Source organism: Musca autumnalis, unplaced genomic scaffold, assembly GCF_047663935.1.
Source record: "Musca autumnalis isolate F117 unplaced genomic scaffold, ASM4766393v1 scaffold_3, whole genome shotgun sequence".
NCBI classification, from domain to species: Eukaryota; Metazoa; Arthropoda; class Insecta; order Diptera; family Muscidae; genus Musca; species Musca autumnalis.
In genome coordinates, this window is record NW_027411866.1 from 160,703,679 (window position 1) to 160,731,056 (window position 27,378).

The 27,378-nt window shown below is 35.7% G+C and overlaps 2 protein-coding genes across 3 annotated transcripts; both read left to right on the forward strand.

Annotated features, from left to right (window-relative positions):
- Positions 1-1,279: 1,279 nt before the first annotated feature.
- LOC141396563 (uncharacterized) lies at positions 1,280-2,117 on the forward strand. Its single transcript, XM_073972125.1, has 3 exons — positions 1,280-1,393; positions 1,472-1,633; positions 1,688-2,117. The coding sequence occupies exons 1-3, from the start codon at positions 1,289-1,291 to the stop codon at positions 2,012-2,014; spliced, it is 594 nt and encodes a 197-aa protein (XP_073828226.1). The 5' UTR covers positions 1,280-1,288; the 3' UTR covers positions 2,015-2,117.
- A 23,226-nt stretch (positions 2,118-25,343) lies between these two features.
- On the forward strand, positions 25,344-26,398 carry LOC141396564 (uncharacterized). Of its 2 annotated transcripts, none has more exons than XM_073972126.1 (3): positions 25,344-25,496; positions 25,577-25,738; positions 25,793-26,398. In XM_073972126.1, exons 1-3 carry the CDS (start codon positions 25,410-25,412, stop codon positions 26,123-26,125), a joined length of 582 nt encoding a protein of 193 aa, XP_073828227.1. In that variant the 5' UTR covers positions 25,344-25,409; the 3' UTR covers positions 26,126-26,398. The 2 variants fall into 2 exon arrangements, with proteins under 2 accessions (XP_073828227.1, XP_073828228.1); XM_073972127.1 differs by having other exon boundaries at positions 25,577-25,702; positions 25,793-26,386.
- The last annotated feature ends 980 nt before the right edge of the window (positions 26,399-27,378 follow it).

Sequence of the window (27,378 nt, forward strand, 5' to 3'; positions counted from 1 at the left end):
TATAACAGACATCCCAATTTCTAGCCCACCAAAAATTGTCAACAGTTAGATATAGGCACCATAAAAAAGGCCTCCCGAATGAAGCATTTTATGTACATTATCTGACATATTAACGTACTCACTTAAAGTTGGGGACAGGAATGAATATTTTATGGTGGAGGGTATGAAAAGTTCGGCCCGGCCGAACTTAATGCCTTTTTTCTTGTTAATATTGTTCTAGACACGGTTATGGCTGCTGCGATGCGGGAGCTTGGCGGCATCATCAGGGGATTAAAAGGACTACGCTGATGATATATGTATGTCTTTTGTTGCATCATAACACAAACATGCAACATCAAATAAACCAAGGGCAGGAGTATGCACAGAGAGCTGGCTTTCAGATAAGCATATCTAAGACTAAATGCATGCGCATCAATGCTGGGAACGCAACACCATTAACTTTGGACAACACACATTTGGAAGAAGTAGAAGAATTTAATTATCTCGGCAGTATTTAAGCGTCGACTGGAGGCTCTGAAGAAGATATAAATAGCGGCATGCGAAAGGCAAAACAAGCATTCGGTGCACTCAACAATATATGGAGATCATCGGAAATCAGACGTAGAACAATAATACGACTATTCAACTCAAATGTAAAATCAGTCCTATTGTACGGATGTGAAACACGAAACATGTCCTCAAGAACAGCCAATTCATTCCTGGCATTCGTCAGTAGATGCTTATGAAGAATTTTAAAAATACATTGGCCTAATGTGATTACGAACCAATCCCTTTATGAAAGGTGCAACCAAAACCCAATGGTCGAGGAAATCACACTAAGGAAATGGCGATGGATTGGTCACACACTGAGGAAACAAGAGGGAAATATTGCCAAAGAAGCCCTTGAGAGGAACCCGCAAGGTAGCCGCCGTAGCGGTAGACCTGTGTTAACGAGGAGACGGCAAGTTTTAGAAGAACTGAGGAAGGCGAATAAATCATGGAACGAAATTAAAACTTTAGGTTCGAAATAGTTGGAAACATTTTGTTGTGACCCTATGTTCCACCTAGGAATATTAATAATAACATTATTGTCATTTATAAATGTTTGAACATTTTAATTTATATTGAAAATAAAACAATTAATATAAAATCTATTTTTTAAAACAATGTAATTTGTGAGGCAATTATAACTTTATCTGATTTATGTTCATCATTTGAATTTACGTGGTATTATTAAAAGTTTCGAATCCAATAATCACAAAGATTTTTTTTAAAAATATATAAATATCCATGCATGAATACAGCAAATATGGAAAATGAAAGAAAAATGAAATTCATTTGGCAAAATTCACCGATCATTGCTCTGCTAATTTTCTCTGCAGTGCCAAAGGCAATGCCAGTTTTTGAAATAAAGGTATGGACTATACATTTATATTATGCCATAACTCATTGAATTTTAATACATCCGCTTGGTGGCTTCTTTTTTAAATAGCAAAGCTGGACTTATGAATTGAAAGCCATTGAAACCTCTTCCTCCGACTTGGATAAGGTTAGCTTTGGAGAGTTTAAAGTGGAACGTATAAGTCGTGGTGTGTATGCTGCTTCGGGATCATTTACAATAAATGCCGATTTTGTTGAGGGTGATTCTAATATGGTAAGCGTTACAGAATTGTTATCTTTATTGCAACATTTCCTAATTCTATTCTAGATTGAAACTCATGCATATCGCAGTGAAAATGGCAAAGATTTCAAACCGATTGCAATGCAAACCCCTCGTATACATATATACGATTATTTGAATATTTTTTATGAGGACTATGCTATGGAGAGTTTAAAAGATTGCTCTAATTTGCCAGCATTTGAGGGTAAATTCGAACCACCAATAGAAAAGAAAACGTATGTTGTAGAAAAATGTCAATTTGATCACTCTGCATTTCCCCGATATCTCCAAGAGGGATTTTACAAAGTCGATATGGTAGGTACTGGTGATGTTGAATGGCATTTAATTTTCACCGTTCTAGTTGAACCAACATAGGAATAATGTATTGAAAACTTTTTTTTTTTTTGAAAACAAATTGTTCAAAGTGAATTTATACATGGAATATTGTATGAGTGTTGCAAATAAATAATATTTTAATTGAGTGAAATCTGTTGTTTTTTTAAAAAAAAAACAACATAAGTCGTCTTATGTAAATTTTGAGTTATTAATGCCACGTAGTTGTACTTTTTGAGAGCTTTCCCTATCACTTTTCCGTTTTTGAAGAAAAATGTTCAGTTACTGATATCTTTTTTTGGCAAAACTACGTAAATGGGCCTTTCTCCAAAATAAGTTTCATAATAAACTTATTATGTGGACAAAAGCAACAAGAAATTCCAAACATTTTCATAAAAAGACACAAGACGACTTAGGTCATTTTGGATAAATATAAAAATATAAAAAGTAAGCTTAAAGCAAGGATAAGTGGTCCAAAAAGCGAGGAATAAACCTATAGAACAAAAAACAGCTCTAGCGGCTCATTGTTCCTTAACAGGACATACTCCCAACTTCGAAAAAGTAGATATTTTAACGCAGGAGAACAACTACAAAAGAAGGTATATGTTGGAAATGCTACATATAATTAATATTCCTGGCGAAAAGCGCATGAATTATAAAACAGATACTGAACACTGTGCGCAAATATATAGAAACATAATTGAAAAGCACAGAAAAACTTAGTTGAAAATTAAACTCAAACGTGAACACAATATAAAATGTGGTGCTAAAAAAGAAAAAATAAATGTAATTATTATAAAAAATTTTAACGTTTTTTGCTTAAATATTTATTTAGAACCTTTCGTTATTGTTTTTATACTTAAAGCCAAAAATCCCTGATGATAATCATAGGATATGATTGAAATATTGGAAAAATAAATATTAAAAATCAAAAACAAATTCTGGTTTTTATTTTTTCACATGACCTCGAGCCAAACAAAAGTAAAAAGAAGATAATATAAAAATAAAATAGGCCGATAGCCCTAGTTGCTAGTGCTTTTTTATTATAATTTTTATTTATTATAATTTTTATTATAATTTTTAATTGTAATAAATATTTTTAAAATAAAAAAAAAATATTTATTGATTCCCTTTCAAGTGAAAACGACGTAAATCTAAATTTTCTCTGTTGCATGCTATGTTATATGACTTTTCTGTTTTTATGTAGTTTACTCCCTATAGCAAATCTCGTTGCGTAATTTTTGTGAGAAAAGAGATCCATGGACGGAAAAACAGCAAGAACTGCTGATCATTCACTAAAGCACAAAATGGGGACGTAATCGTAGTACAACAAAATTAATAAATAAGTACAAATTCATCAGATTCTAAAAGTGTATTATATATGTATCTATAATGAATAATTTACCATTTCTACATAACATTGGCACGAAGAATATTTTGATTTTGTTTTAGTTTATCTTCGATCGTTATTTAACAATCGCCTACAAAAACTGATAACATTTTTGATATACAAATTTTTTATTTACATTTTTTTCAAATGTTTTTTACTTCTATTAAGATTGGGTAATAATTTGTAAAATAAATTTCACCGAAAAGCAATACAAGTGTACATGTGTTTTTCATTTTGCTCCGCTCTTTTTCATAAAAAACAACATAAGTATAAATCATTTTGTGCAGGAAATAAAATGCGCATCCAAAGATAAGTTAAAAAAAAAATTAATAAAAAATACATTTATAAAAAAATTAAAGTTTTTTGTTTCTAACATTTTTTGGGATGCTTTATCAATATATAACAAAAAACTAACATAAAATCATCGACAAGTAACAAATATTACAAAAGAAAACTATTGTTTTCGCTCTCCTGAAAATTTTGACTCTGTAGTTTTCTTGGAAAACGGCATAAGTTTTCCAAGAAAACCACAGGAATATGTATCCTTGACGTCAATACAATCATTGCAACCTATTTAGACTATTTATTGTTGTATGATCCCCAAAATATGCCCTATTTTATATTTAAACTAGCTGAACCCGGTGCGCTTCGCTACTCCGACTAAGATAAAATAAAAATATAAAGGAATGACTATAATTACATTAACTTAAAAGTTAACATTAATTAAATATTTATATACATATAAATACAGGATATACGAATGCGTTCTCAGTCCGTTCAGTGCTGTGAAGGATTTTATAAAGTATATTGCAGGAGGTAACATTCATTCTATATCCTTTCCGACATAAGTACTCCTACGTTGGTCACATTTAAAACATTTATATACTTTTACACTCCTTAGTCTACTCTCCCCTTTAAAAGAGAGAATTAAATTAGGAACAACACTAAGTTTGAGTACCATATGTTACAAGTGCCAAATTTATTTAATTCATAGGATTAATTTCTTCCAAACAATTGTGACACCTTAAATTACTCTTAGGATAACTCCCACTTGTATTGATAATTTTTACTCCAATATTGATTGAGGTATGTCATAAGTAAAATGCAGGTGAATACATAGCGTGTTTAATGCTTCAAAACAAAAAATCGATCGAACATATATGTGGGAGCTATATATAAGTTTGACACATCTATTTGACACATCTATTTCTAGGCCAAATCCCGTCACACATTCCAAATTTTATTGAAATAGGAAATATATAGCGTGTTTGGTCCATCGAATACATGAAATCGGCCGAAAATATTTATATGGGAGCTATATCAAAATATCTTCCCCTGACCTCACCCCGCTAATTTTGCAAGAGATGACGTGTACTTACTTCCCGCCTTTTTTAACAAAATTTGGTGACCATATCTTTTACCGTTCTATATATATATACGCATATGAAATCTAAATTATCTGGAGGTACCTCCGATTGTGATGCTATATCTCCAGATCACCGCGGAATTTCAAAAATTGTTATAGCCTTTCAGGCGATGTTGTAATATACTCTCAGAATTTCAAAAACAAACGTCTTTCTATTATACATATATACTAGCAAAGTGCCCGCTACTTCGTATGCGGAAAGGATGTAAAACACAAATAATCAATATATAATATGGAAATGGCGAACACTGAAAAATTTGTTGCAATAATACCAGTTTTTATCAATATTTATTTTTATTTTAGTACTGTTTCTACCCCTTTAGTTCGATTTTCAAAAATATCAGCCATATATCACCCTTACACATTAACAGCGAGACCAACGTTGCACACCAATACTCACCCTAAATCCAAAAAATACAGATTCCTGCACTGTCCCTACACCCAACAACAGATTGAGTACCATTAAGTACTTTTCGTATACTTGTGGTACGTATTTCGACGACATATCTCAACCCTACACTGACATTAATACAAAATAATAACAGGAGGGTTGGCGTTTTTTTTATTTGGGATGACGACTTCTATTTTGTTTTTCAAAATAGTCAGGCTTAATCCCATAGTCGTTGTTTTAATATTTTATTAAAACAACTTTAATTTAGTAGTGGAAAAAAAATTGGCGATGTTTACCAAATAGAAGTCGTCATCCCAAATAAAAAACGCCAACCCTCCTAATTGTGAGACCGGGAACCGTCGTAATGTTGTTTATTGCTGTAGTATGCAATACCAACAAATTAGTTATGTGTTTTTTCGTCGAGAATCGACGAACGCATAGCAGTGGGAAAGATTTGGTTTTGTTTGCAAGTGAAGTTGCTCGAGTTTAGGTAGTGCCAAAGAAATTCTCGATCAGAGTGTTTCTTTGCACACGTATCTATTTGAGCGGGCAATTGGCACTTGGGTATAAAAAGTTTCTTGTTGAAAAACAAGAAACAAGGGAACTGATGAAGATCTGTGGCGAGATCTGAAACTATAGTATTCCCTGCCTTACCACTTGGTAAACATCGCTATTTTTTTTTCCACTAATAAATTAAAGTTGTTTTAATAAAATATTAAAACAACGACTATGGGATTAAGCCTGACTATTTGAAAAACAAAATAATAACTGTAATCGTAATTCCAAATCTCAAGATTCCAGCTGTATCCGTTCGCGCAATTCCAAATTGTACCAAACTTAGTACCATTTCGTATTCTTCGTACCCATATGTAAGATTTTCGAAAACTACCTCAATCCTTCACTTAAGCAGTAATCTTAATTCCGAATTTCAGGACTCCAGCCCTAGCCGCTAAACCAAATCCAAATTGTACCAAATTTAATTTAATTTTCCTTCCTCTATTCGACAGGCCTACAATAATCATAATTGCAAATTGCAGGATTCTACCGCTATCCGTTCACCTAAATTCATATTGTACCAAATTTAGTATTTTTCGTAACTATAAGCACGATTTTTCAAAACTACCTGAATCCTACCCTTCGACTGTAATCGTAGTTCCAAATTTCAGGATTTCAGGTCTATTAATTCACCCATATCCAAATTGTATGACTACACTACACTTCTACAGTAATATTAATTAACGAAGTCTACCGAAATATTGGAATAAAAATTTAAAACTAAACATAAACAGCGTCTTTTCACTGACCTTTAGCCGAAATATACATCAAATATAAATAACCAAACAACAGGTCAACAATAAACAACAACAACATAATTCCAAATTTCAGGATTCCACCTCTATCCGTTCACCCAAATGCATATTGTACCATATTTAGTACCATTTAGCACTTCTCTTACCCATTAGTACGAATTTCCAAAACGTCCTCAATCCTACACTCCCGAACAGTAATCTTAGTACCAAATTTCAAGTTTCCAGCTCTATTCATTTACTCAAATCCAAATTGTACCAAATTTAGTACCATTTAGTACTTCTCGTACACATAAGTACGAACTTCCATATTTAGTACCCTTTAGTATTTTTCGTACTTTTCTAGGACGGCTTTCCAAAAACCCCTTTACACAAAAACAAATTGTACCAAATTCTGTATCATTTAGTACTTTTTATAGTATGTATTTACAAAGTCATCTATCTGCATATGCAAACCCCACACACAAACAGTGACTCCACGGCCGATACCAAATTTAGAACGATTTAGTACTTTTCGTATATGTATGGTACGCACGTACTTCTTAAACCACCTCCATATACGCTACACACCAACACTCACCCTGACAACCACATACATATATCAATCCTACACTGACATTAATACCAAATAATAACAGTAATATTAATTCGAAATTTTTAGTATTTTAAACCTATATCCATTCGCCCAATAACAAATTGTACCAAACGTAGTACCATTAAGTTCTCTTCGTACGATTTTCAAAACTACCTCAATCCTTCACTTCAACAGTAACCTTAACTCTAAATAACAGGATTCCAGCGCTATTCGTGCACTCAAATTCAAATTGTACTATTTAGTACCAGTTGGTAAAATTCGTGCCCATATGTTCGAATTTCACCAACTACCTCCATGTCTCAATCCCACACTCCAACAGTAGTTTTACCAAATTCAAGGATTCCAGCTCTATCCGTTTACCCAAATCCAAATTGTACTAAATTTAGTACCTTTTACTACTTTTCGTACACTCATAGTTTATAAAACCCTTTCCTCACCCCTCAGTCCAAATTTGAAGAAATCAAGCTTTATCCGTTCACCCAAACCCAAATTGTACTAAATTCAGTACCATTTAGTACTGTTCGTACACATAAGTACGAATTTCGAAACCTACCTCAATCCTCCACTCCAACAGTAATCTTAATTCCAAATTTCAGGATTCAGCTCAATCCGTTCTTCCAAATCCAAATTGTACCAAATTTAGTACCATTTTGTACTCTTTGTTCCCATAAGCACGAATTTCCAAAACAACCATTCATTCATTCCTATTCTCCAAAAGTAATTGTTATATCAAATTTCAGGATTCCAACTCTATATGTTAACCCAAATCTCAACTGTACCAAATGTAGTACTATTCGTACCCATAAGTACGAATTTTCAAAACAACCTCAATCCTACACTCCAACAGTAACCTTTATTCCAAAATTTCAGGATTCCAGCTGAATCCATTTTCCGAAATAAGAATTGTACCAAATTTAGTACCATTTAGTACGCTTCGTACACATAAACACTAATTTCCAAAACCACCTCAATTCTACTCTCCAACAGTAATCTTAATTCCAAATTTCAGAATTCCAAATCTTCCTGTTCATCCAAATCCAAATTGTACCAAATTTAGTACTATTTAGTACTTTTACCACCCATAAGTACGAATTTTCAAACTTATCTCAATCTTACACTCCAACAGTAATCTTAATTCCAAAATTGAAGATCCAGCTCTTTTCGTTCACCCAAATCCCCATTGTACCACATTTAGTACTTTTCATAGACATAAGTACGAATGTCCGAAACTTCCCCAATCCTACATTCCAACTGTAATCTCAATTCCAAATTTCAGGTTTCCAGCTCGATCCGTTCACCCAAATCCCTATTGTACCAAATGTAGTACCACTCAGTACTTTTTGTACCCACAAGTACGAATTTAGTACTTTTCGTTGCCATAAGTACGAATTTCCAAAAGTATCTCAATCCCACACTACAATAGTAATTATACCCTCCACCATATGGAGGGTATAATTAAATTTGTCATTCCGTTTGTAACACATCGAAATATTCGTCGGAGACCCTATAAAGTATATATATTATTGATCAGCATAAAATTCTATGTCGATTTGACCATGTCCGTCTGTCCGTCCGTCCGTCCGTCAGTCCGTCCGTCTGTCTGTCTGTTGAAATCAAGATACAGCTCGCAATTTTAAAGATAGAGAGTCAAAATTTGGTACAGAAGTTGCTATTACTTGCAGGATGGTTGGTATTGAAAATGGGATATATCGGTCCACGTTTTGATATAGCCCCCATAGAACGGTACCTCCCGATTTTCGGTATTTTTAAGGTTTTAGCTTCATTATCACACAGAAATATCTGAAATTTGGTACGTAGTCTTCTTTAGGGGTACAAAACGTTCTCCCAGAATTTTGTAGGTGTCGGTCCATACCTTCATATAGCCCCCATAGAACGGTACCTCCCGTTTTTCGGTATTTTGAAGGTTTTCGTTTCATTATCACACCGAAATGGCTGAAATTTGGTACGTAGTCTTCTTTAGGGGTATAAAACTTTCCCCTAGAATTTTGTCGGTATCGGTCCACACTTTCATATAGCCCCCATAGAACGGTACCTCCCGATTTTCGGTATTTTGAAGGTTTTAGCTTCATTATCCTACCAAAATGGCTGAAATTTGGTACGTAGTCTTCTTTAGGGGTACAAAACTTTCTCCCAGAATTTTGTCGGTGTCGGTCCATACCTTCATATAGCCCCCATAGAACGGTACCTCCCGTTTTTCGGTATTTTGAAGGTTTTCGCTTCATTATCCTACCAAAATGGCTGAGATTTGGCACGTAGTCTTCTTTAGGGGTACAAAACTTTCTCCCAGAATTTTGTCGGTGTCGGTCCATGTCTTCATATAGCCCCCATAGGACGGTACCTCCCGATTTTCGGTATTTTGAACGTTGTGGCCTCAATATTCCACCGAAATGGCTGAAATTTGGTATTTAGACTTCGTTGGGGGTACTCAAACTTCCCCTTTAAATTTGTCGGTATAGGTTCACGCCTTTATATAGCCTCCATGGAAAGGTACCTCCCGATTTTTCGTGTTTTGAAGGTTGTGTCTTCAATATTCCACCAAAATGGCTGAAATTTGGTATTTAGTCTTCAATGTGATATAAAACTGTTCGCCAGAAATATGTCTGTACAGGTCCACTATTTCATATTGCCCCATTTCCGACTAAAATTCGTCGGTATAGGTCCACGTTTCGATACAGCCCCCATAGAATTGTACCTCCCGATTTTCGTAATACTGAAGACTGTGACGTCAATATCCAACCGAAATGGCTGAAATTCGTTATTTCGTCTTCCAAGAGTAATAAAATATTCCAGAAGAGTATTATCAGTATAGGTCCACGTCTTCCTATATCCCCATAGAAGCGTACTTCTTGATTTTCGGTATTTTTTAAGTTTTAGCCACATTCTCTTACCGAAATATAGGAAATTTGGTATTTAGTCTTCTTTGAGCCTAAAAACTTTCCGTAAGAAATTTGTCGGTATAGATCGACGTTTTGAAATAGCCCGAAATTGCTGAAATTTAGTATTAAGTCTTCTTCATACACGAAAGGAAACAAATTATTCCATTTTACTTCAATACAACTTGTGGTGGAGGGTATAACAAGTTCGGCCCGGCCGAACTTAACGCCGTTCTTACTTGTTTTAATTCCAAATTTCACTATTCCAGCCCTATCCGATCACTTATATTCATATTGTACCAATTATGGTACCATTTAGTACTATTTAGTACCTTTCGTACCCATATGTACGAATTTCGAAAACTATCTCCATATCTTAAACCTACACTCCAACAGTAATAGTAATTCCAAATTTCAGAATTCCAACTTTATCGGTTCGCCGAAATTCAAATTGTACCAAATTTAGTACCATTTAGTACTATTCCTACACATGAGTACACATTTTCAAAACCACCTCCCTATATCAACTCATCTTCTAAACCTTGATTTTCATTCCAAATTTCAAGATTTTAGCTCTATCCGTTCACGTAATACCAAATGGTACTAAATTTAGTAACTTTTAGTTCGAATTTCCAAAAACCCTTTGGTACACCTTTCTAACTCTCCATCAGTCATTTCAAATTTCAGAATTCTAGCTCTTCGCGTTTGCGTAATGCTAAGAGTACCATTTAGTACCTTTTAGTAGTTTTCGTACCGTTCTAGTTCGAATTTCCAAAAATATCCAGCCTTATCTGACACCTTGGGACCAAGAGTGACATTCCCTCAAAATTTCAAGATTCTAGGTCCAGCCGTTTAGCCTGGGCGTTGATTATGAATCAGTCAGTCAGTGAGTCATCATTACTGAACTCTTTTATAAGTATATATATATATATATATATATATATATATATATATATATATATACAGTGCTGCTCAAAACATTTGCAACTCAGATGCCTATTTCACATTTACACTATTTTAAGGACATTTTATGTTTTGAAATATATTTATTTTTACAATTCGATTCTTTATTGACCCAACTTTCAAGATTTTAAAATGATTATTCAGTTCTTAACACTTATGTTACAGAAATGTGTGAAATGTCGGAGGATCACGTGTTTTAGTTTGCTCAAAACATATGCAACTCCGAGGTTCATATATTTATTACCTAATTTTTGTTGAGTTTTTTGTATTGTTTGGCATAAGATGGTTTTTAATCAGAAGAAGGGGGCAAAAACCTTTCATGAGAAATACATTCTATGCTGCCTATGTTTAATTTTGACAGACAAGTATGCCGAAAACAAGACATTTCTAGTTTTTTAATAAAAACAAAAGTTATGGTCTGAAATTTGTATCAAAGATATGAAAAATTTTTATTTCTGAAAATTGTGGATCCAACGCAGTCCAGAAATAAATATAAAAACATGACAATATTTAAAATTGAGCTGAATATCGCGTAAAAAGTACTAAAATTGCGATAAGATGGGAAGGAGGCGAATGTACAACTAGATCTACTGCAGGGGATAATCAAATAATGATGCGAATTATTAAGCAGATCCCTCAGAGGACATCAACAGACGTTAAATAAAGGGTTTACATCGATAAATCTATACAAAACCCTCTGATACATACCATAGATACCGGTGTACCAATATGGGCAAATTTTAGGAAAACAGTAATTTCTAGGAAAAGTTCAATTTTTCATATAAATTTTGCAAAAATGTTTGGAATTGATTGTGGAGTTATAAAATCGAGTATTTTTCGTCGACTTAAATCAATATTTGAGTTATATGTCTTGAAAAAATGTACTTGATCACCAAGTCGAATAATAATCGAATTTGTCCCTTTATACAAAAAAGTTGACCCGAAACGAAGATGGTGTTTTATATTGACCTGAAGGTATTTTTATGGACAGATATGGTACTAGAGGCATGAGGTCCAGATATTTATTGGATTTAAAAACTAACCACACATATAATATGTCGAAATCGCACCACGTACACACCACAGATGTCGTATAAGAGAGGTTTTTGGCATAATACCGCCACTAAACGTATGTATAACCACTTAAAACTAGCAATTTTTTGCAAATTTTTTTTTTGTTCTTATCGGACCCGATCAGCTTAAGTGATCTGAATTCATATAAAAGGTTCGGGGACCCTAAAATGGACTCCACACTATTAAATATCTAATAAAACTTTTGTATTTAATAATTATCCTTAGAGACAGGATTCAAAAGGATATATTTATTTAGTTATCTGAATTCCTTTATGATATGCCCAGATAATAAATAAAAGGTTAAACTCACAATATATTATCAAAACACAAATCATATATTCAGATTTTGAATCAAATTTTCTAAGTTGCAAATGTTTTGAGCAGGACCAAAAGTGAGTCCGAACTTTGTTTCGTGTATTTTTGTAAAATAAGTGCAATTATTGCCAATTCTTTTTTAAATATTTAAACAGGGGTCAATAAACAATCAACCTAAAAAAATATTTTCATTTCAAATCCATAAATTACCTCAGAACTATATAAAAATTGAAGTAGTCATTCCAGTTGCAAATGTTTTGAGCAGCACTGTATATATATATATATATATATATATATATAGATGAACCAATAACCAACATACCGTAATATGTCAAAATATTGGGTATATTTATAAATAGTTTTCGGGCTATCTGGCTACAAAATATGAGCCAGCAAACCCGATTCCCCGGTCAGGCAACATTAAATTGTCAACAGTGACTAAATATCCCTCTTCAAGAGGTGTCGTATTCGGCACTCATTGATATGAAGGAAGTCTCCCTTGCCCCTTCTGGGATGTTTGTGAAACAATCTTATGTGTATATTGTACATTTCAAAGTGACCCTATTTAGAAAAAAGAGTTTTCTCAATATTTAAGTTGTTTATTAAAATATCATAATATCCAAAATAAACGACAGTTTTTAAATATTTTTTGGTGTAATTGTAATGAAAGGTATGTGAAACGAATTTAAAATATTCAGTGTCGCCAATGAAGTGCGAGTTTTTAAATAATTGATGTCCGTACTTGTTGAATTTTTAATTGTCAATTGTCAATTGTCACATGAAAACAGTTGTGAGTAAAAAGGGAAGAGTTTTTTTTACCAATTTCCACCGAAACATCCTGCACATATTTGCACTTTTTGTTTATTTTGTCTTGCAGATATGTACAGATTTTCTTTTTTGAAATTTAGCGGGGAACATTTTTGTCTTTGACGCCATTATTCTAAAATGATGCTTTGTATGACAATTTTGCCAAAACCCACATAAAGTACGCCGTTAACTATAAAATGTTTATAATTTTGCATATTTCTATAGTTTAGGTGAGATATAGAGTTTTGGTGTATTCTAGGGCTCATAGCAAAAAATTATGGCGAACAAATTTGTAGAATATTTTGATCTGATACGATCACACTTTATAGGAGAGGGGGGCCAAAAAGACCCCTTTAATGAACATCTGAGGGTAAAAAAAAAATACAAAAAAAGAAACCAGCGACGCGAAAAACATAAGAACCCCAAGTTTGGCCACTGTGCGTGCAGTGCTCCAATTTATTCAATACTACAAATGATATGTAAAAATTGTCAATTGAAAATCTATCGTCCAAAAATTGTGCACTTATACCAAACATTTGCTTGAGAATGCACGCGATTTTTACGTTTGTCATATCAAAAATATATTGTATACCGGTAAAAAATAACTAATAATGGATAGAGATCCAAATAATTTGCCTGCAAACAAATTTATAAATCCTAAAATTAATTATTTAAATTATTTAAATAATTAACCATTATCACCGAGTAGATTTTGAAAAAATTAATAAATGCATAAAAAATCCAATTGGACAATTAATACGCTAGGGCTCCACGTAATTTGCAATAATGCAAAAACTGAGTATTTCTGTGTCATGATAGAACCAATTTGTGGCATGGGATGAAAATGTTGTTCTCTACACAAAACTCATTATATATTTGGCAGCAGGTCCGTTATCTAGCAGACATATTATTGCAATTTGCATCAGAGGAAAGGTCAGTAGTTCTTTTTCCATATGTAGGCTACTGTGCCGCCATATGTTCTCCAGAATTTAAAATATTTTTCATACAATAGTAATGGTCCATTTCACCCACTAAATAATATCAGATCATCATCCAAAATTGTAGGCATCTTCCGCGACCTAAACTCTTTCATCACGCAAAATCTCGTGACTATTGAGTTATAATTGCGAGCTCTAGCGTGCTAATGACAAAACTACAAACAAATAACTGGATATATTAGGCTGTAACTCTGTTATCTGGCCACGTAAATCAACATAATTGGCATCAATGGAAAGGTCAAGACTTGGCCATTCAAATATTATTTACAGGGGCGGACTGTGTTTTCCGGGAATAAGGATATAAACTGTAGATTAAAAATTTTCATAATTTCATAATAATAAATTTATCTGATCATCATCTCAAAATGCAAGCTTCTTCTTTTTCATCTACTCTTACCTTATTTAAAATTTCGCGTCGATTGGACTATTATTGCAACCTACAGAGCAACTACAAAATCGGATAAAAAATATGTTTCTGGTCCATTTCACTTGCTAAATATTACACGATCATCATCAATAATAATATGTGTCTATTATGGTCTGAAACCGACCTCCATGCAAAATTTCGTGACGATCGGTCCATAATTTCGCCCCGGAGTTTGATTACAATTTATAATGGATAGATGAGCGGAAGGACACATGAAGATATGAAGATTGGTATACGACTTTGGGGGTCTAGGACTGATATTTCGTGGTGTTACATGTATTTTTGCCCAAACAAACTTATAATACCCTTGCCACATAGTGGTGTACCTGGCGCAATTTACGCACTGGCAGATGTATTTAAAAAGGACAATGCCAACATTACTACCATACAGAAAATACGATGGATTGGGAGAGGCATCACCACAACACCATGCTATCACAAAAAGCATGAGTTTGGTTGCGGATTTGTAGATGGTCTGAGGTTGAACCAGCTTCACATTAGTAAATGAAAGACTTGCTGCAATTCGGATAAAAGCTAAATTTTCAGCGTCAGCTATATTTGTGTTCATACTCCCCCTGAAGACAAGGACGAACATACCAAAGATATATTTTATGAGCGCTTATAAGAATGATATAACCGTTGCCCTGCGCGTGAGATAAAAATTATTCTAGGCGATTTTATTGTCAAAATTGGAAAGGAGAATATCTTTGTGCCAACAGTCGGGAAATTGAGTCTACACAGTGAAACATCTGACAATGGTATGAGGCTGATAGACTTCGCATGGTAGTTACCCAGCGAAATGTTCGATGCCAAAGATGTTATTCAATCATGGGTGAAAATGATCTGTCATGTCATCTTTTTAGCATCTTCATCATCATCATTTTATATGAGCGTGGACCCCAAAAGATGCTATTCATTTTTGGATCCAAAGCATGCCATTTACACCAATGCTTTGACATGTCATTTTCACCAATTCTTTGCAATGACATTATGATTACGACGAGAGTTTTAACAACGTTGGTTGTGATTTGGAGTCTCCGACAACATCAATAATTAATCTTATATATTTAGAAAAATGAGTATAAAAAAACCACAAAATTCATATCTATTGGATCGATGGAATGGGTTCAAATGTTGATAAAAAGATCGGATCTTTCACGACTTCCTTTGAATGGGTTCAAATGCTGAGGAAAAGTTCGGATCTTTCACGACTTCCTTTGAACCAATGCAAAATATCCAGTGAAAGCATGGCATCTCATAGAACCACTTCCATAAAATTTTGCTGGGTTTCAGATTTAAGCATCTCTCGGCTGTCTCCAGACCAAAAAACAAGAAATCAAATGGATCACGTTATTATAAATGGGAGATATTTATCGAGCATGTTGGATGTACGATCGTTCCTAGGAGTAAACATAAGCTCGGACCACCACCTTGTTAGAGCAAAGGTATCCTGTAGGAAGCATGGGGTCATGTGTCGACATGTCATCACTTTGTCTACTATTATGGTGACAAAGTCAACACTTTGTCAACAATTGATACTTTAATCTTAATATGAAGAAGCATTTTTTATATTGACAGCTGATAGCCCAACTAAGCATATTCTCATTTTTTCGTCATTATACCCTCCACCATATTATGGAGGGTATAATTAAATTTGTAATTCCGTTTGTAACATATCGAAATATTCATCGGAAAACCTATAAAGTATCTATATTCTTGATCAGGGTAAAATTATAAGTCGATCTAACCATGTCCGTCTGTCCGTCCGTCCGTCCGTCTGTTGAAATCAAGTTACAGCTCGCAATTTTAAAGGTAGGGCTTTGTAATTTGATATGGAAGATTCTATTACTCCTAGGATGTTAGGTATTGCAAATAGGCTAATCGGTCCACGCCTTCATATAGCCCCCATAGAATGGTACCACCCGATTTTCGGCATTTTGAAGGTTTTGGCCTCATTATCACACCGAGGTGTCTAAAATTTGGTACATAGTCTTCATTGGGGGTATAAAAGTTTCCCCCAGAATTTTGTCGGTATCGATCTACGTCTTCATATAGCCCCCATAGAACGGTACCGCCCGATTTTCAGTATTTTGAAGGTTGTAGCCTAAATATTACTCGGAATTAGCTGAAATTTGGTATTTAGTCTTTGTTGGGGGTATAAAAATTTCGTCCTCTAAATTTGTCGTTATTGGTCCACGCCTTCATATAGTCCCGATTGAACGGTGCCTCCCGTTTTTTGGTATTTTGAAGGTTGTGGCCTCAAAATTCCTCCGAAATGGCTGAAATTTGGTATTTAGGCTTCGTTGGGGCTACTCAAACTTCCCCCTTAAATTGTTTGTTTTAGGTCCACGCCTGCATATAGCCCCCATTGAAAGGTACCCACCGATTTTCGGTATTTTGAAGGTTGTGGCTTCAATATTCCACCAAAATGGCTGCAATTTGGTATTTAGTCTTCGTTGGTGATATAAAACTGTTAACCAGAAATTTGTCTGAACAGGTCCACGCCTTCATATTGCCCACATTTCCGACTAAAATTCGTCAGTATATGTCCACGTTTCGATATAGCCCCCTTGGAACGGTACCTCCCTATTTTCGTAATACTGAAGGTTGTGACGTCAATATCCCACCAAAATGACTGAAATTCGTTATTTAGTCTTCCAAGGGGTTATAAAATATTCCAGAAGAGTATTATCAGTATTGTAGCATGGGGCAGCTCGCCAGCGCCAATTTTATCGTAAACTATAAGTGCAAAATTGTGAGTTTAATGAAGATCTATTCTCTCTATTATGTTTTGGGTGACGTACGGGATGAAAGATACCAAGGAACGGTCCTGACCGGCTTTAACATGGTAAAGTCCAGGATTTCTCTTGGTCCCTCTCTCATCTCAATTGGACACCTGGGGAGGTGTCACCTGGGGAGCTGCCTTTAACACCCGTTAAAGGTAGTGAGCTAACATGTGCCGCGCGTTCACCCATAAGAACGTTAAAAACTTGGGTTTGGGCGTCGGGCTAGTCAAAATTGGAAAGGAGAATATCTTTGGACAAAGAGTCGGGAAATTCAGTCTACATAGTGAAACATCAGACAATGGAATGAGGCTGATAGACTTCGCAGCGGCAAAAAACATGGTAGTTAGCAGTACCAGATTTAAGCATCTCGAGATTCCTAAGGGCACTTGGCTGTCTCCAGAGCAAAGAACAATAAATCAAATTGATCACGTTGCGATGGATGGAAGACATTCATCGAGCGTGTTGGATGTACGATCGTTCCGAGGAGCAAACATAGATTCGGACCATTACCTCGTTGCAGCAAAGGTACGTACCCGTCTAAACGTTGCAAATAAAGCACGGACAGACACAACACGAAAGTTGGACATCGGTAAGCTGCAAACACAGCAGATACCCACAGCATATTCCACTCAACTGACCCAATTGCTTAATGAAAGCGCTTCTCGTCCCGATAACATATCAGCACAATGGCAAAATATTGACCACTCCATGCAAACAGCCGCAAAATCAGTACTTGGATACCAGAGACCTCCACCAAAGAATCCATGGTATGACCAGGAGTGCCGTGCTGCTACCGAAGAAAAAATGCTGCATATAGAGCTACTTTACAATCAGTAGCAACGCGTAGCGCTCGAGAGAGGTATCGGGAGAAAAGAAGAGAGGAGAAACGTCTTTTCCGCAGGAAAAAAGAGAGATGGAAAAGAGGGAGTGTGAACAAATCGAGATGTACAGGAGACAGAACGAAGTCCGAAAATTCTACCAAAAAGTGAAGCATCAAACTGATGGCTTTGGTACAGGCATGTCCTCCTGTAGAGACCAACAATGTAATTTGGTAACTGATACAGATAGTGTGCTCAGGATTTGGAAAGAACATTTTTCCAAACTGTTGGTATCCGATAGCAGTGAAGACGGCGAAGATACCACAGATCCAATCCCAGAAGATGGTATTGAATGTATACCGCCCAGCCAAGATGAGGTAAGGACAGCAATAAACCGGCTGAAGAATAATAAGGCGGCAGGAGCAGATGGCCTACCAGCCGAGCTGTTCAAAACCGTAAGCGACACGCTGCTAAGGTGTATGCATCAGCTAGTTAGCACCATCTGGCAGGAAGAACGCGTACCCGACGATTGGAAAGTGAGCATCCTATGTCCAGTCCACAAGAAGGGTGATAAGACCGTGTGCTCCAATTACAGGGGCATAAGTCTTCTGCCTATTGCATGTAAGATAGTATCTGGAATATTGTGTGAGAGACTAAAGCCTATGGTCAATGAAATTATTGGACCCTATCAGGGCGGCTTTAGACCTGGCAAATCCACCATTGACCAGATATTTACCTTGAGACAAATCCTGGAAACGACCCAAGAAATGCAGATCGACACCTTCCATCGTTTCGTCGATTACACTGTGCAACACTGAAAATGCAAACAACTTCTAGTATGCATTTTTTGAAAGTACATATCTAGACTACAAAAACCCTAGTAGGGTTTTGTCCTGTCAGATCCAGTTCCGATTTTATGGCCTCATCTAAACCGGGCTAAATCTACACTTTTTTGCATTTATCAGGCCTTTATCTCAGAAACGAATAGGAATTTGGCCTTGCTGTCTGTAGCAGTATTGTAGCCCTAAACTAGTAGAATTTATCTTTTGAAAAAACTACATAAGAAAAACTGTATCTAGGGCATCAAAATCTATAAAATATAGAAAATTTTACATAATTGCTGAAATTCTGGTCAGTATCGGCTAAACTATTGGGAGTTGAACCAAGTAACCTTTTGCAAAAATCTTCCAAATAAAGATCTCAACAATTCTTTAGAACATTCCGAAACTCTAAAATGCTTACTTCATGTTGTTTCAGCGGTATTTTGCATCATATATTTTACAACACGTATTTCAAACACAGTTCACACCAACAGTTTATTCTCGCATTTGCGATTTCACTACATTATTGACATTTTTATTAAATCGTCGTTGAAAAAGGTTCTGAAAACAACGGCATAGAGGCATTTTACAACAATGACATGTCCTGAAGAGTTGTGTACTACATTCCAGGGAATATTTTTCCAAAAGAAAATATTCAGAAAAAATTAACGGTTTTGGAGATACGGTGCGAAATTTATAAAAATTGTGGAATTTTTGCATATATTTTGAAATTTGAGGCAATAAATGTAGTTTTTCGAGTTCATTATTTCTCTAAATATTTTATTCTTGTCCTAATCTACAAATTTGCTTCAGAAGTCAGAAGAAGATTCGCATTGGTTTCAGAGATATAGCCCCGAATTTCTTAAAAAAACTCAATATTTAACCATATTTAGATGGGACCATAAAATCCGAGCTGGATCTGACACAACAAAACCCAACTAGGGTTTCTTGTCGTTTGGGTCTGTACTTTCAAAAAATCCTCAGTTCGAATTGTTTGCACAAGATCACCTTAAAAATGTTGCACAGTGTTATAAAGCAGCCTTCGACAGCCCTATACGTTCAAAGGTGTTCCAAGCCATGTCTGATTTTGGTATTCCTGCAAAGCTCATTCGGCTTTGTAGAATGACATTAACTGAGACGAGATCCTCAGTTAAAATAGGAAAGAACCTCTCCGAAGAGTTTATTACCAAAAGAGGTATCAGACAAGGAGACGGCCTGTCGTCTATTCAACATCCTGCTGGAAAAGGTCATACGAGACGCGAAGGTCAAAAGAAATGGAACGATATACACGAACAGCCATATGTTACTGGCTTATGCCGACGACATTGACATCATGGGTCGATCGGTAAAGGAAGTAAGTGACACCTTTGCAAAAGTCGAAAGAGAATCTGCTAAAGTTGGTCTGGCAGTAAACAGCGAAAGAACCAAGTTGATGGCATCGACACGTAATATGTCCACTAACCCCGCACCATCTGTGAATGTTGGTACCTACAATTTTGAGGTAGTAAAGGACTTCGTCTACCTAGGCACCGCCATAAACACAACAAATAACATCAGTTGTGAAATACGAAGAAGAATAGTGTTGGCTAACAGATGCTACTTTGGGCCGAGTAAGCAGTTTAGGAATAAAGCCACCCCTCGTCAAACAAAAGTAACACTTTACAAAACACTGATACTAACCGTGCTAATGTATGGTTCCGAAGCATGGGTACTTGCTCAAGCAGATAAGGCAGTGTTTGGTGTGTTCGAGAGAAAAATTCTTCGAAAGATCTACGGACGAATCTGTGTTGACGGCGAATATCGGCGTCGTATGAACAACGAGCTGTATCAACTATACAATGACATCAATGTAGTTGAACGAATCGAGATACAACGATTGCGATGGCTAGGCCATGTTATAAGAGTGAGTGATGATGAACCCGCTAAAAAGGCGTATAAATACGGGCCGCATGGAGGTTCTCGCAGATCTGGAGGGCCAAAGCTTTGTTGGAGCGAACAAGTGAAACGAGATATCAGAAAGCTACATATCCCAGATTGGGAAAATACAGCAGCAAACAGAGAGGATTGGAGATTTTTTCTTAGTTCGGCTTATGGAACAAATGTTCTGTAAAAGGCCAGCTAAGTAAGTAAGTAAGTTATCTCCCAAAAGTTGGCAGTTGTGTCATAGGTATGATAGCGGACGCACGCGGTTTTGCGTTTTTAGGGTATTGGGAAAAATAATTATGGTATGGTAGGTTTTGCGATATCTTATTTACTTTTTGTGATATCAAAAAGATATTTTATACCGTTAGAAGACAACTACTGAATAATATAAATCCCAGTAATTCGCATGAAAAAAAATAATTACAAATGTCAATATATTAATATTATGATCTTGTATTCACTGTCCCCTATACCAAAGTACAAGTTTCCTCAGAGGCAAGTCCATACTTCCTGAAAAAATAGCCTGAAAGTTGAAAAACAAACCCTATGAAACCATGTTTATGGGTGGAAGCGCAAGATAATTCTCGAACGGAAATGACGATTCCGGCCAAAATTTGGCCTTCGTAATATTGTTTCCAAACTTAGTTTAAGTTCGTAGATAAGCCATATCGGTCCACTCCTTCAGGTACCTACCCCACAAAAGTTCAAAAATATTCGGAACATTGTGCGCACGATAACTCTTGATGGGAGTGACCGATTTGGTCCATACATTACACATAATATCTACCAGATATAGATCAGGTCCCGTACCTCCCACACTAAATTTTCGATAAGTTCACTTTAAGACCTGCTATTGAATCACTTTGATTTTTGTTGAAGCAACTTACATTCTCTGCCTCAATTACGATGATAAAAGTTGTTTCAGGGGCAAGTCCATACTTCGTGAGAAAACAGCCCGAAGGGTGTAAAAACCCCCTATGACACACACCCCCATGGTCTATGTCGGTCCATTCCCTTAAGTACCTTTTTCGCAAAATTTTTGAACTTTAATCCTAATCAACATTTTTGTCGGTTCATACGACCAAAATTTTGAAACCCCCTAAATACATTTGCACAGGCTGAGGGTATATCTCTGTCGGCAAAGCCGACTGATACTTTTTTACTTGTTGTACCTAAATTCAAGTTTCATACTTCAATTAAGTACTAGAATCTGTTTCTTTTTGTGAATTTTAAAATCATTTTAGATTATTCAATAGAAAACATATGTCTGAGGAGCCTCTACCCAAGGCGAAACATGTCATGTCACATAGTGGTGGTTGTGTGGGTTCGTATCGTCGGCTTTCCTTTTTCACTCGCATGATTGGTCATTAAGCTCGTTTCTAACGAAAACATGTTCCTTTTTCGCATAATGTTGATATTTAAGGAAAGAATGGTAAATTACACTTATAGAATCCGTTGGAGAATGTCACATATCGATGGCGAAACTGCCCCATGGATGGGGAGGCTTCGCCACTTTCTAGACATTTTTAAATTCTCAAAAATAATATTTTAATAAAAAAAAAACAAGTAAGAACGACGTTAAGTTCGGCCGGGCAGAACTTGTTATACCCTCCACCACAAGTTGCATTGAAGTAAAATGGAATAATTTGTTTCCTTTCGTGTATGAAGAAGACTTAATACTAAATTTCAGCAATTTCGGTAAAACAATGTGAGGCACCATTCTATGGGGGCTATTTCAAAACGTCGATCTATACCGACAAATTTCTGACGGAAAGTTTTTAGGCTCAAAGAAGACTAAATACCAAATTTCCTATATTTCGGTAAGAGAATGTGGCTTAAACTTAAAAATACCGAAAATCAAGAAGTACGCTTCTATGGGGATATAGGAAGACGTGGACCTATACTGATAATACTCTTCTGGAATATTTTATAAGTCTTGGAAGACGAAATAACGAATTTCAGCCATTTCGGTTGGATATTGACGTCACAATCTTCAGTATTACGAAAATCCGGAGGTACCGTTCTATGGGGGCTATATCGAAACGTCAATATGAAAGCGTGGACCTGTACAGACATATTTCTGGCGAACAGTTGTATATCACATTGAAGACTAAATACCAAATTTCAGCCATTTTGGTGGAATATTGAAGACACAACCTTCAAAATACGAAAAATCGGGAGGTACTTTTCCATGGGGCTATATGAAGGCGTGGACCTATACCCACAAATTTAAAGGGGAAGTTTGAGTACCCCCAACGAAGTCTAAATATCAAATTTCAGCCATTTTGGTGGAAAATTGAGGCCACAACGTTCAAAATACCGAAAATCGGGAGGTACCGTTCTATGGGGGCTATATGAAGGCATGGACCGATACCGACAAAGTTCTGGGGGAAAGTTTTATACCACCAACGTAGACTAAGTACCAAATTTCAGCCATTTCGGTGTGCTAATGAAGCAAAAACCTTCAAAATACCGAAAATCGGGAGGTACCGTTCTATGGTGGCTATATGAAGGTGTAGACCGATACCGACAAAATTCTAGGGGAAAGTTTTATACCCCTAAAGAAGACTACGTACCAAATTTCAGCCATTTTGGTAGGATAATCAAGCTAAAACCTTAAAAATACCGAAAATCGGGAGGTACCGTTATATGGGGGCTATATGAAGGTGTGGACCGATACCGATAAAATTCTGGGGGAAAGTTTTGTACCCCTAAAGAAGACTACGTACCAAATTTCAGCCATTTTGGTAGGATAATCAAGCTAAAACCTGAAAAATACCGAAAATCGGGAGGTACCGTTCTATGGGGGCTATATGAAGGTGTGGACCGATACCGACAAAATTATGGGGGGAAGTTGTATACCCCTAAAGAAGACTACGTACCAAATTTTAGCCATTTTGGTAGGATAATCAAGCTAAAACCTTAAAAATACCGAAAATCGGGAGGTACCGTTCTATGGGGGCCATATGAAGGTGTGGACCGATACCGACAAAATTCTGAGGGAAGGTTTTATACCCCTAAAGAAGACTACGTACCAAATTTCAGCCATTTTGGTAGGATAATGAAGCTAAAACCTTAAAAATACCGAAAATCGGGAGGTACCGTTCTATGGGGGCTATATGAATGTGTGGACCGATACCGACAAAATTATGGGGGAAAGTTTTATACCCCAAAAGAAGACTACGTACCAAATTTCAGCCATTTTGTTAAGATAATGAAGCTAAAACCTTAAGAATACCGAAAATCGGGAGGTACCGTTATATGGGGGCTATATGAAGGTGCGGACCGATACCGACAAAATTATGGGGGGAAGTTTTATACCCCTAAAGAAGGCTACGTACCAAATTTCAGCCATTTTGGTAGGATAATGAAGCTAAAACCTTAAAAATACCGAAAATCGGGAGGTACCGTTCTATGGGGGCTATATGAAGGTGTGGACCAATACCGACAAAATTATGGGGGAAAGTTTTATACCCCTAAAGAAGACTACGTACCAAATTTCAGCCATTTTGGTAGGATAATGAAGCTAAAACCTTAAAAATACCGAAATTCGAGAGGTACCGTTCTATGGGGGCGATATATCCCATTTTCAATACCAACCATCCTGCAAGTAATAAAAACTTCTGTACCAAATTTTGACTCTCTATCTTTAAAATTGCGAGCTGTATCTTGATTTCAACAGACAGACAGACAGACGGACGGACGGACAGACGGACATGGTCAAATCGACATAGAATTTTATGCTGATCAATAATATATATACTTTATAGGGTCTCCGACGAATATTTCGATGTGTTACAAACGGAATGACAAATTTAATTATACCCTCCATATTGTGGAGGGTATAATTATAAACATTTATATATGAAAAGTTATAATCAATATGCTGATATTTTTACCAAAAATAATATTTGAAAAAACTTTAGCGGTGTCGATACGAAAACATTTTGAACAAAAACGTGGCGAAGGCGCCCATGTTAACATATATATCCAGCGTACTTCTTGATTTTCGTTATTTTTTTAAGTTTTAGCTACATTCTCTTACCGAAATAAAGGAAATTTGGTATTTAGTCTTTTTTGAGTCTAAAAACTTTCCGCCAGAAACTTGGCGGTATAAATCGACGTTTTAAAATAGCCCCCATAGAACGGTGCCTCACATTGTTTTACCGAAAATGCTGAAATTTTTTATTAAGTCTTCTTCATACACGAAAGAAAGTTATTATTCCATTTCACTTCAATACAACTCGTGGTGGAGGGTATAACAAATTCGGCCCGGCCGAACTGAAATAAAATAAATAAAACAATGAATATAAAATCTATTTTTCAACACAAATTTACAATGTAATTTGTGAGGCAATTATTACTTTATCTGATTTATATTCATCATTTGAATTTAAGTGGTATTATTAAAAGCTTTGAATTCAATAACCACAAAGATATTTTTTTTTAAATATATAAATATCCATGCATGAATACAGCAAATATAGAAAGTGAAAGAAAAAATGAAATTCATTTGGCTAAATTCTCCGATCATTGCTCTACTAATTTTCCCTGCGGTGCCAAAGGCAATGCCAATTTTTGAAATGGAGGTATGAACTATATACATATATATTATGTCATAACTCATTGGATTTTCATACATCCTTTTGGGGTTTTTTTTGTTAAATAGCAAACCTGGACTTTTGAATTGAAAAATATTGAAACATTTTCCTCCGACTTGGATAAGGTTAGATTTGGAGAGTTTAAAGTGGAACGTATAAGTCGTGGTGTGTTTGCTGCTTCGGGATCGATTACAGTAAATATCGATGTGGTTGAGGGTGATTCAAATATGGTAAGCGTTACAGAATTGTTATCATTATTGCAACATTTCCTTATTCTATTCTAGATTGAACTGCATGCATATCGCAGTGAAAATGGCAAAGACTTCAAACCGATTTCCATGAAAACACCTCATCAACATTTATACGAATATTTCAATACTTTTTATAAGGACTATGTCATGGAGACTTTGAAAGATTGCTCTAATATGCCAGCATTTGAGGGTAAAATCGAAAAGTTAGAAAAGAAAACGTATGTTCTGGACAAATGTCAATTTGATCAATCTGCATTTCCCCGATATCTCCAAGAGGGATTTTACAAAATCGATATGGAAGGTACTGGTGATGTTGAATGGAATTTAATTTTAACCGTTCTGGTTGAACCAAAAATAGGAATATAGTATTGAAAAAAAATTGTTCAAAGTAAATTTACACATAGAATGTTGTATGTATATGTGTTGCAAAAAAATTATATTTTAATTCGAACTTTAATTTGACTTCAGTACAATCATTGCAACCTATTTAGACTATTTATTGTTGTATGATCCCGAAAATATGCCTTATTTTATACTTAAATGCACCAATAACCATCAACCGTAATATGTCAAAATATTGGCTATATCTGTATAAATAAAACTCAAATGTCGTTGAGAACGGTTGGACCGATTGGATAATTTTTTTTTTAAATGTTCGTCATAACCCAACTTAGTTTTTTGTGGAAAGTAAATTAGACCACGCCCACTTTTTTCAGTTCTAATCTTTATACCCTCAGAATTTATCCTAACGAGGGCACGGGCAAAATGTGCTTCATCGAAATAATGGTTTAGACCCCAAGTATGCTTGCACGAAATCCTATTTCAGACAATTTGCAGTTGATTTAGCCATGTCCGTCCTTCTGTCTGTCTAGCTAAAGCGCACGATAACTCTAGAACGTATTCGTTATATTTTTCCAAAATTAGTTTAAGTTCGAAGATTTGTTATATCGGTCCTCTCCTCCGGTACATCCCCCACAAAAGTTCGAAAATGTTTGGAAAATTTGTGCGTACGATAACTCTTGAAGGGAGTAACCGATTTGGTCCATACTGCACATGGTGAAATGTTGACCCACACTTTGTACATCGTGAAATTTCTACCAGACTTAGATGAGGTTCCAATATGAAGTCAATCGGTCCACTCCTTCGGGTACCTCACACACAAAATTTCGGAAAAGTTCAGTTTAGGACCTGCTCTCGAATAGCTTTGATTTTGATTTTTGTAACAACTTGTATTTACTGTCCCCCATACGACAGTACAAGTTTCATCAGGGGCAAGTCCATACTTTCTGAGACATAGCCTGAAACGTGCAAAAAAAAACCCAATGACACCGTGTGTAGCGCAAGATATATCTCGAACGGATCTGCCAATTCGGTCCAAAATTTAGCCTTCGTTATATTTTGTCCAAACATAGTTTAAGTTCGAATATAAACCATATCGGTCCACTCTTTCAGGTACCTCCCTCACAAAAGTTCAAAAATGTTCGGAAAAATTGTGCCCACGATAACTCTTGAAGGGAGTGACCGATGTAATCCATACTCTGCATACCTATAATATATACCAGATATAGATCAGTTTCGAATATGGACAATATTTGTCTACTCTTTCTGGTACCTCCCAC

What these genes read in the sequence shown, in the direction of transcription:
- LOC141396563 (XM_073972125.1), top strand. Translation starts at nt 1,289, where the DNA reads ATGGAAAATGAAAGAAAAATGAAATTCATTTGGCAAAATTCACCGATC. An exon ending in TGCCAGTTTTTGAAATAAAG is followed by an intron (nt 1,394 to 1,471) that starts GTATGGACTATA and finishes TTTTTTAAATAG; the next exon opens with CAAAGCTGGACTTATGAATT. An exon ending in TTGAGGGTGATTCTAATATG is followed by an intron (nt 1,634 to 1,687) that starts GTAAGCGTTACA and finishes ATTCTATTCTAG; the next exon opens with ATTGAAACTCATGCATATCG.
- LOC141396564 (XM_073972126.1), top strand. Translation starts at nt 25,410, where the DNA reads ATGAAATTCATTTGGCTAAATTCTCCGATCATTGCTCTACTAATTTTC. An exon ending in TGCCAATTTTTGAAATGGAG is followed by an intron (nt 25,497 to 25,576) that starts GTATGAACTATA and finishes TTTGTTAAATAG; the next exon opens with CAAACCTGGACTTTTGAATT. An exon ending in TTGAGGGTGATTCAAATATG is followed by an intron (nt 25,739 to 25,792) that starts GTAAGCGTTACA and finishes ATTCTATTCTAG; the next exon opens with ATTGAACTGCATGCATATCG.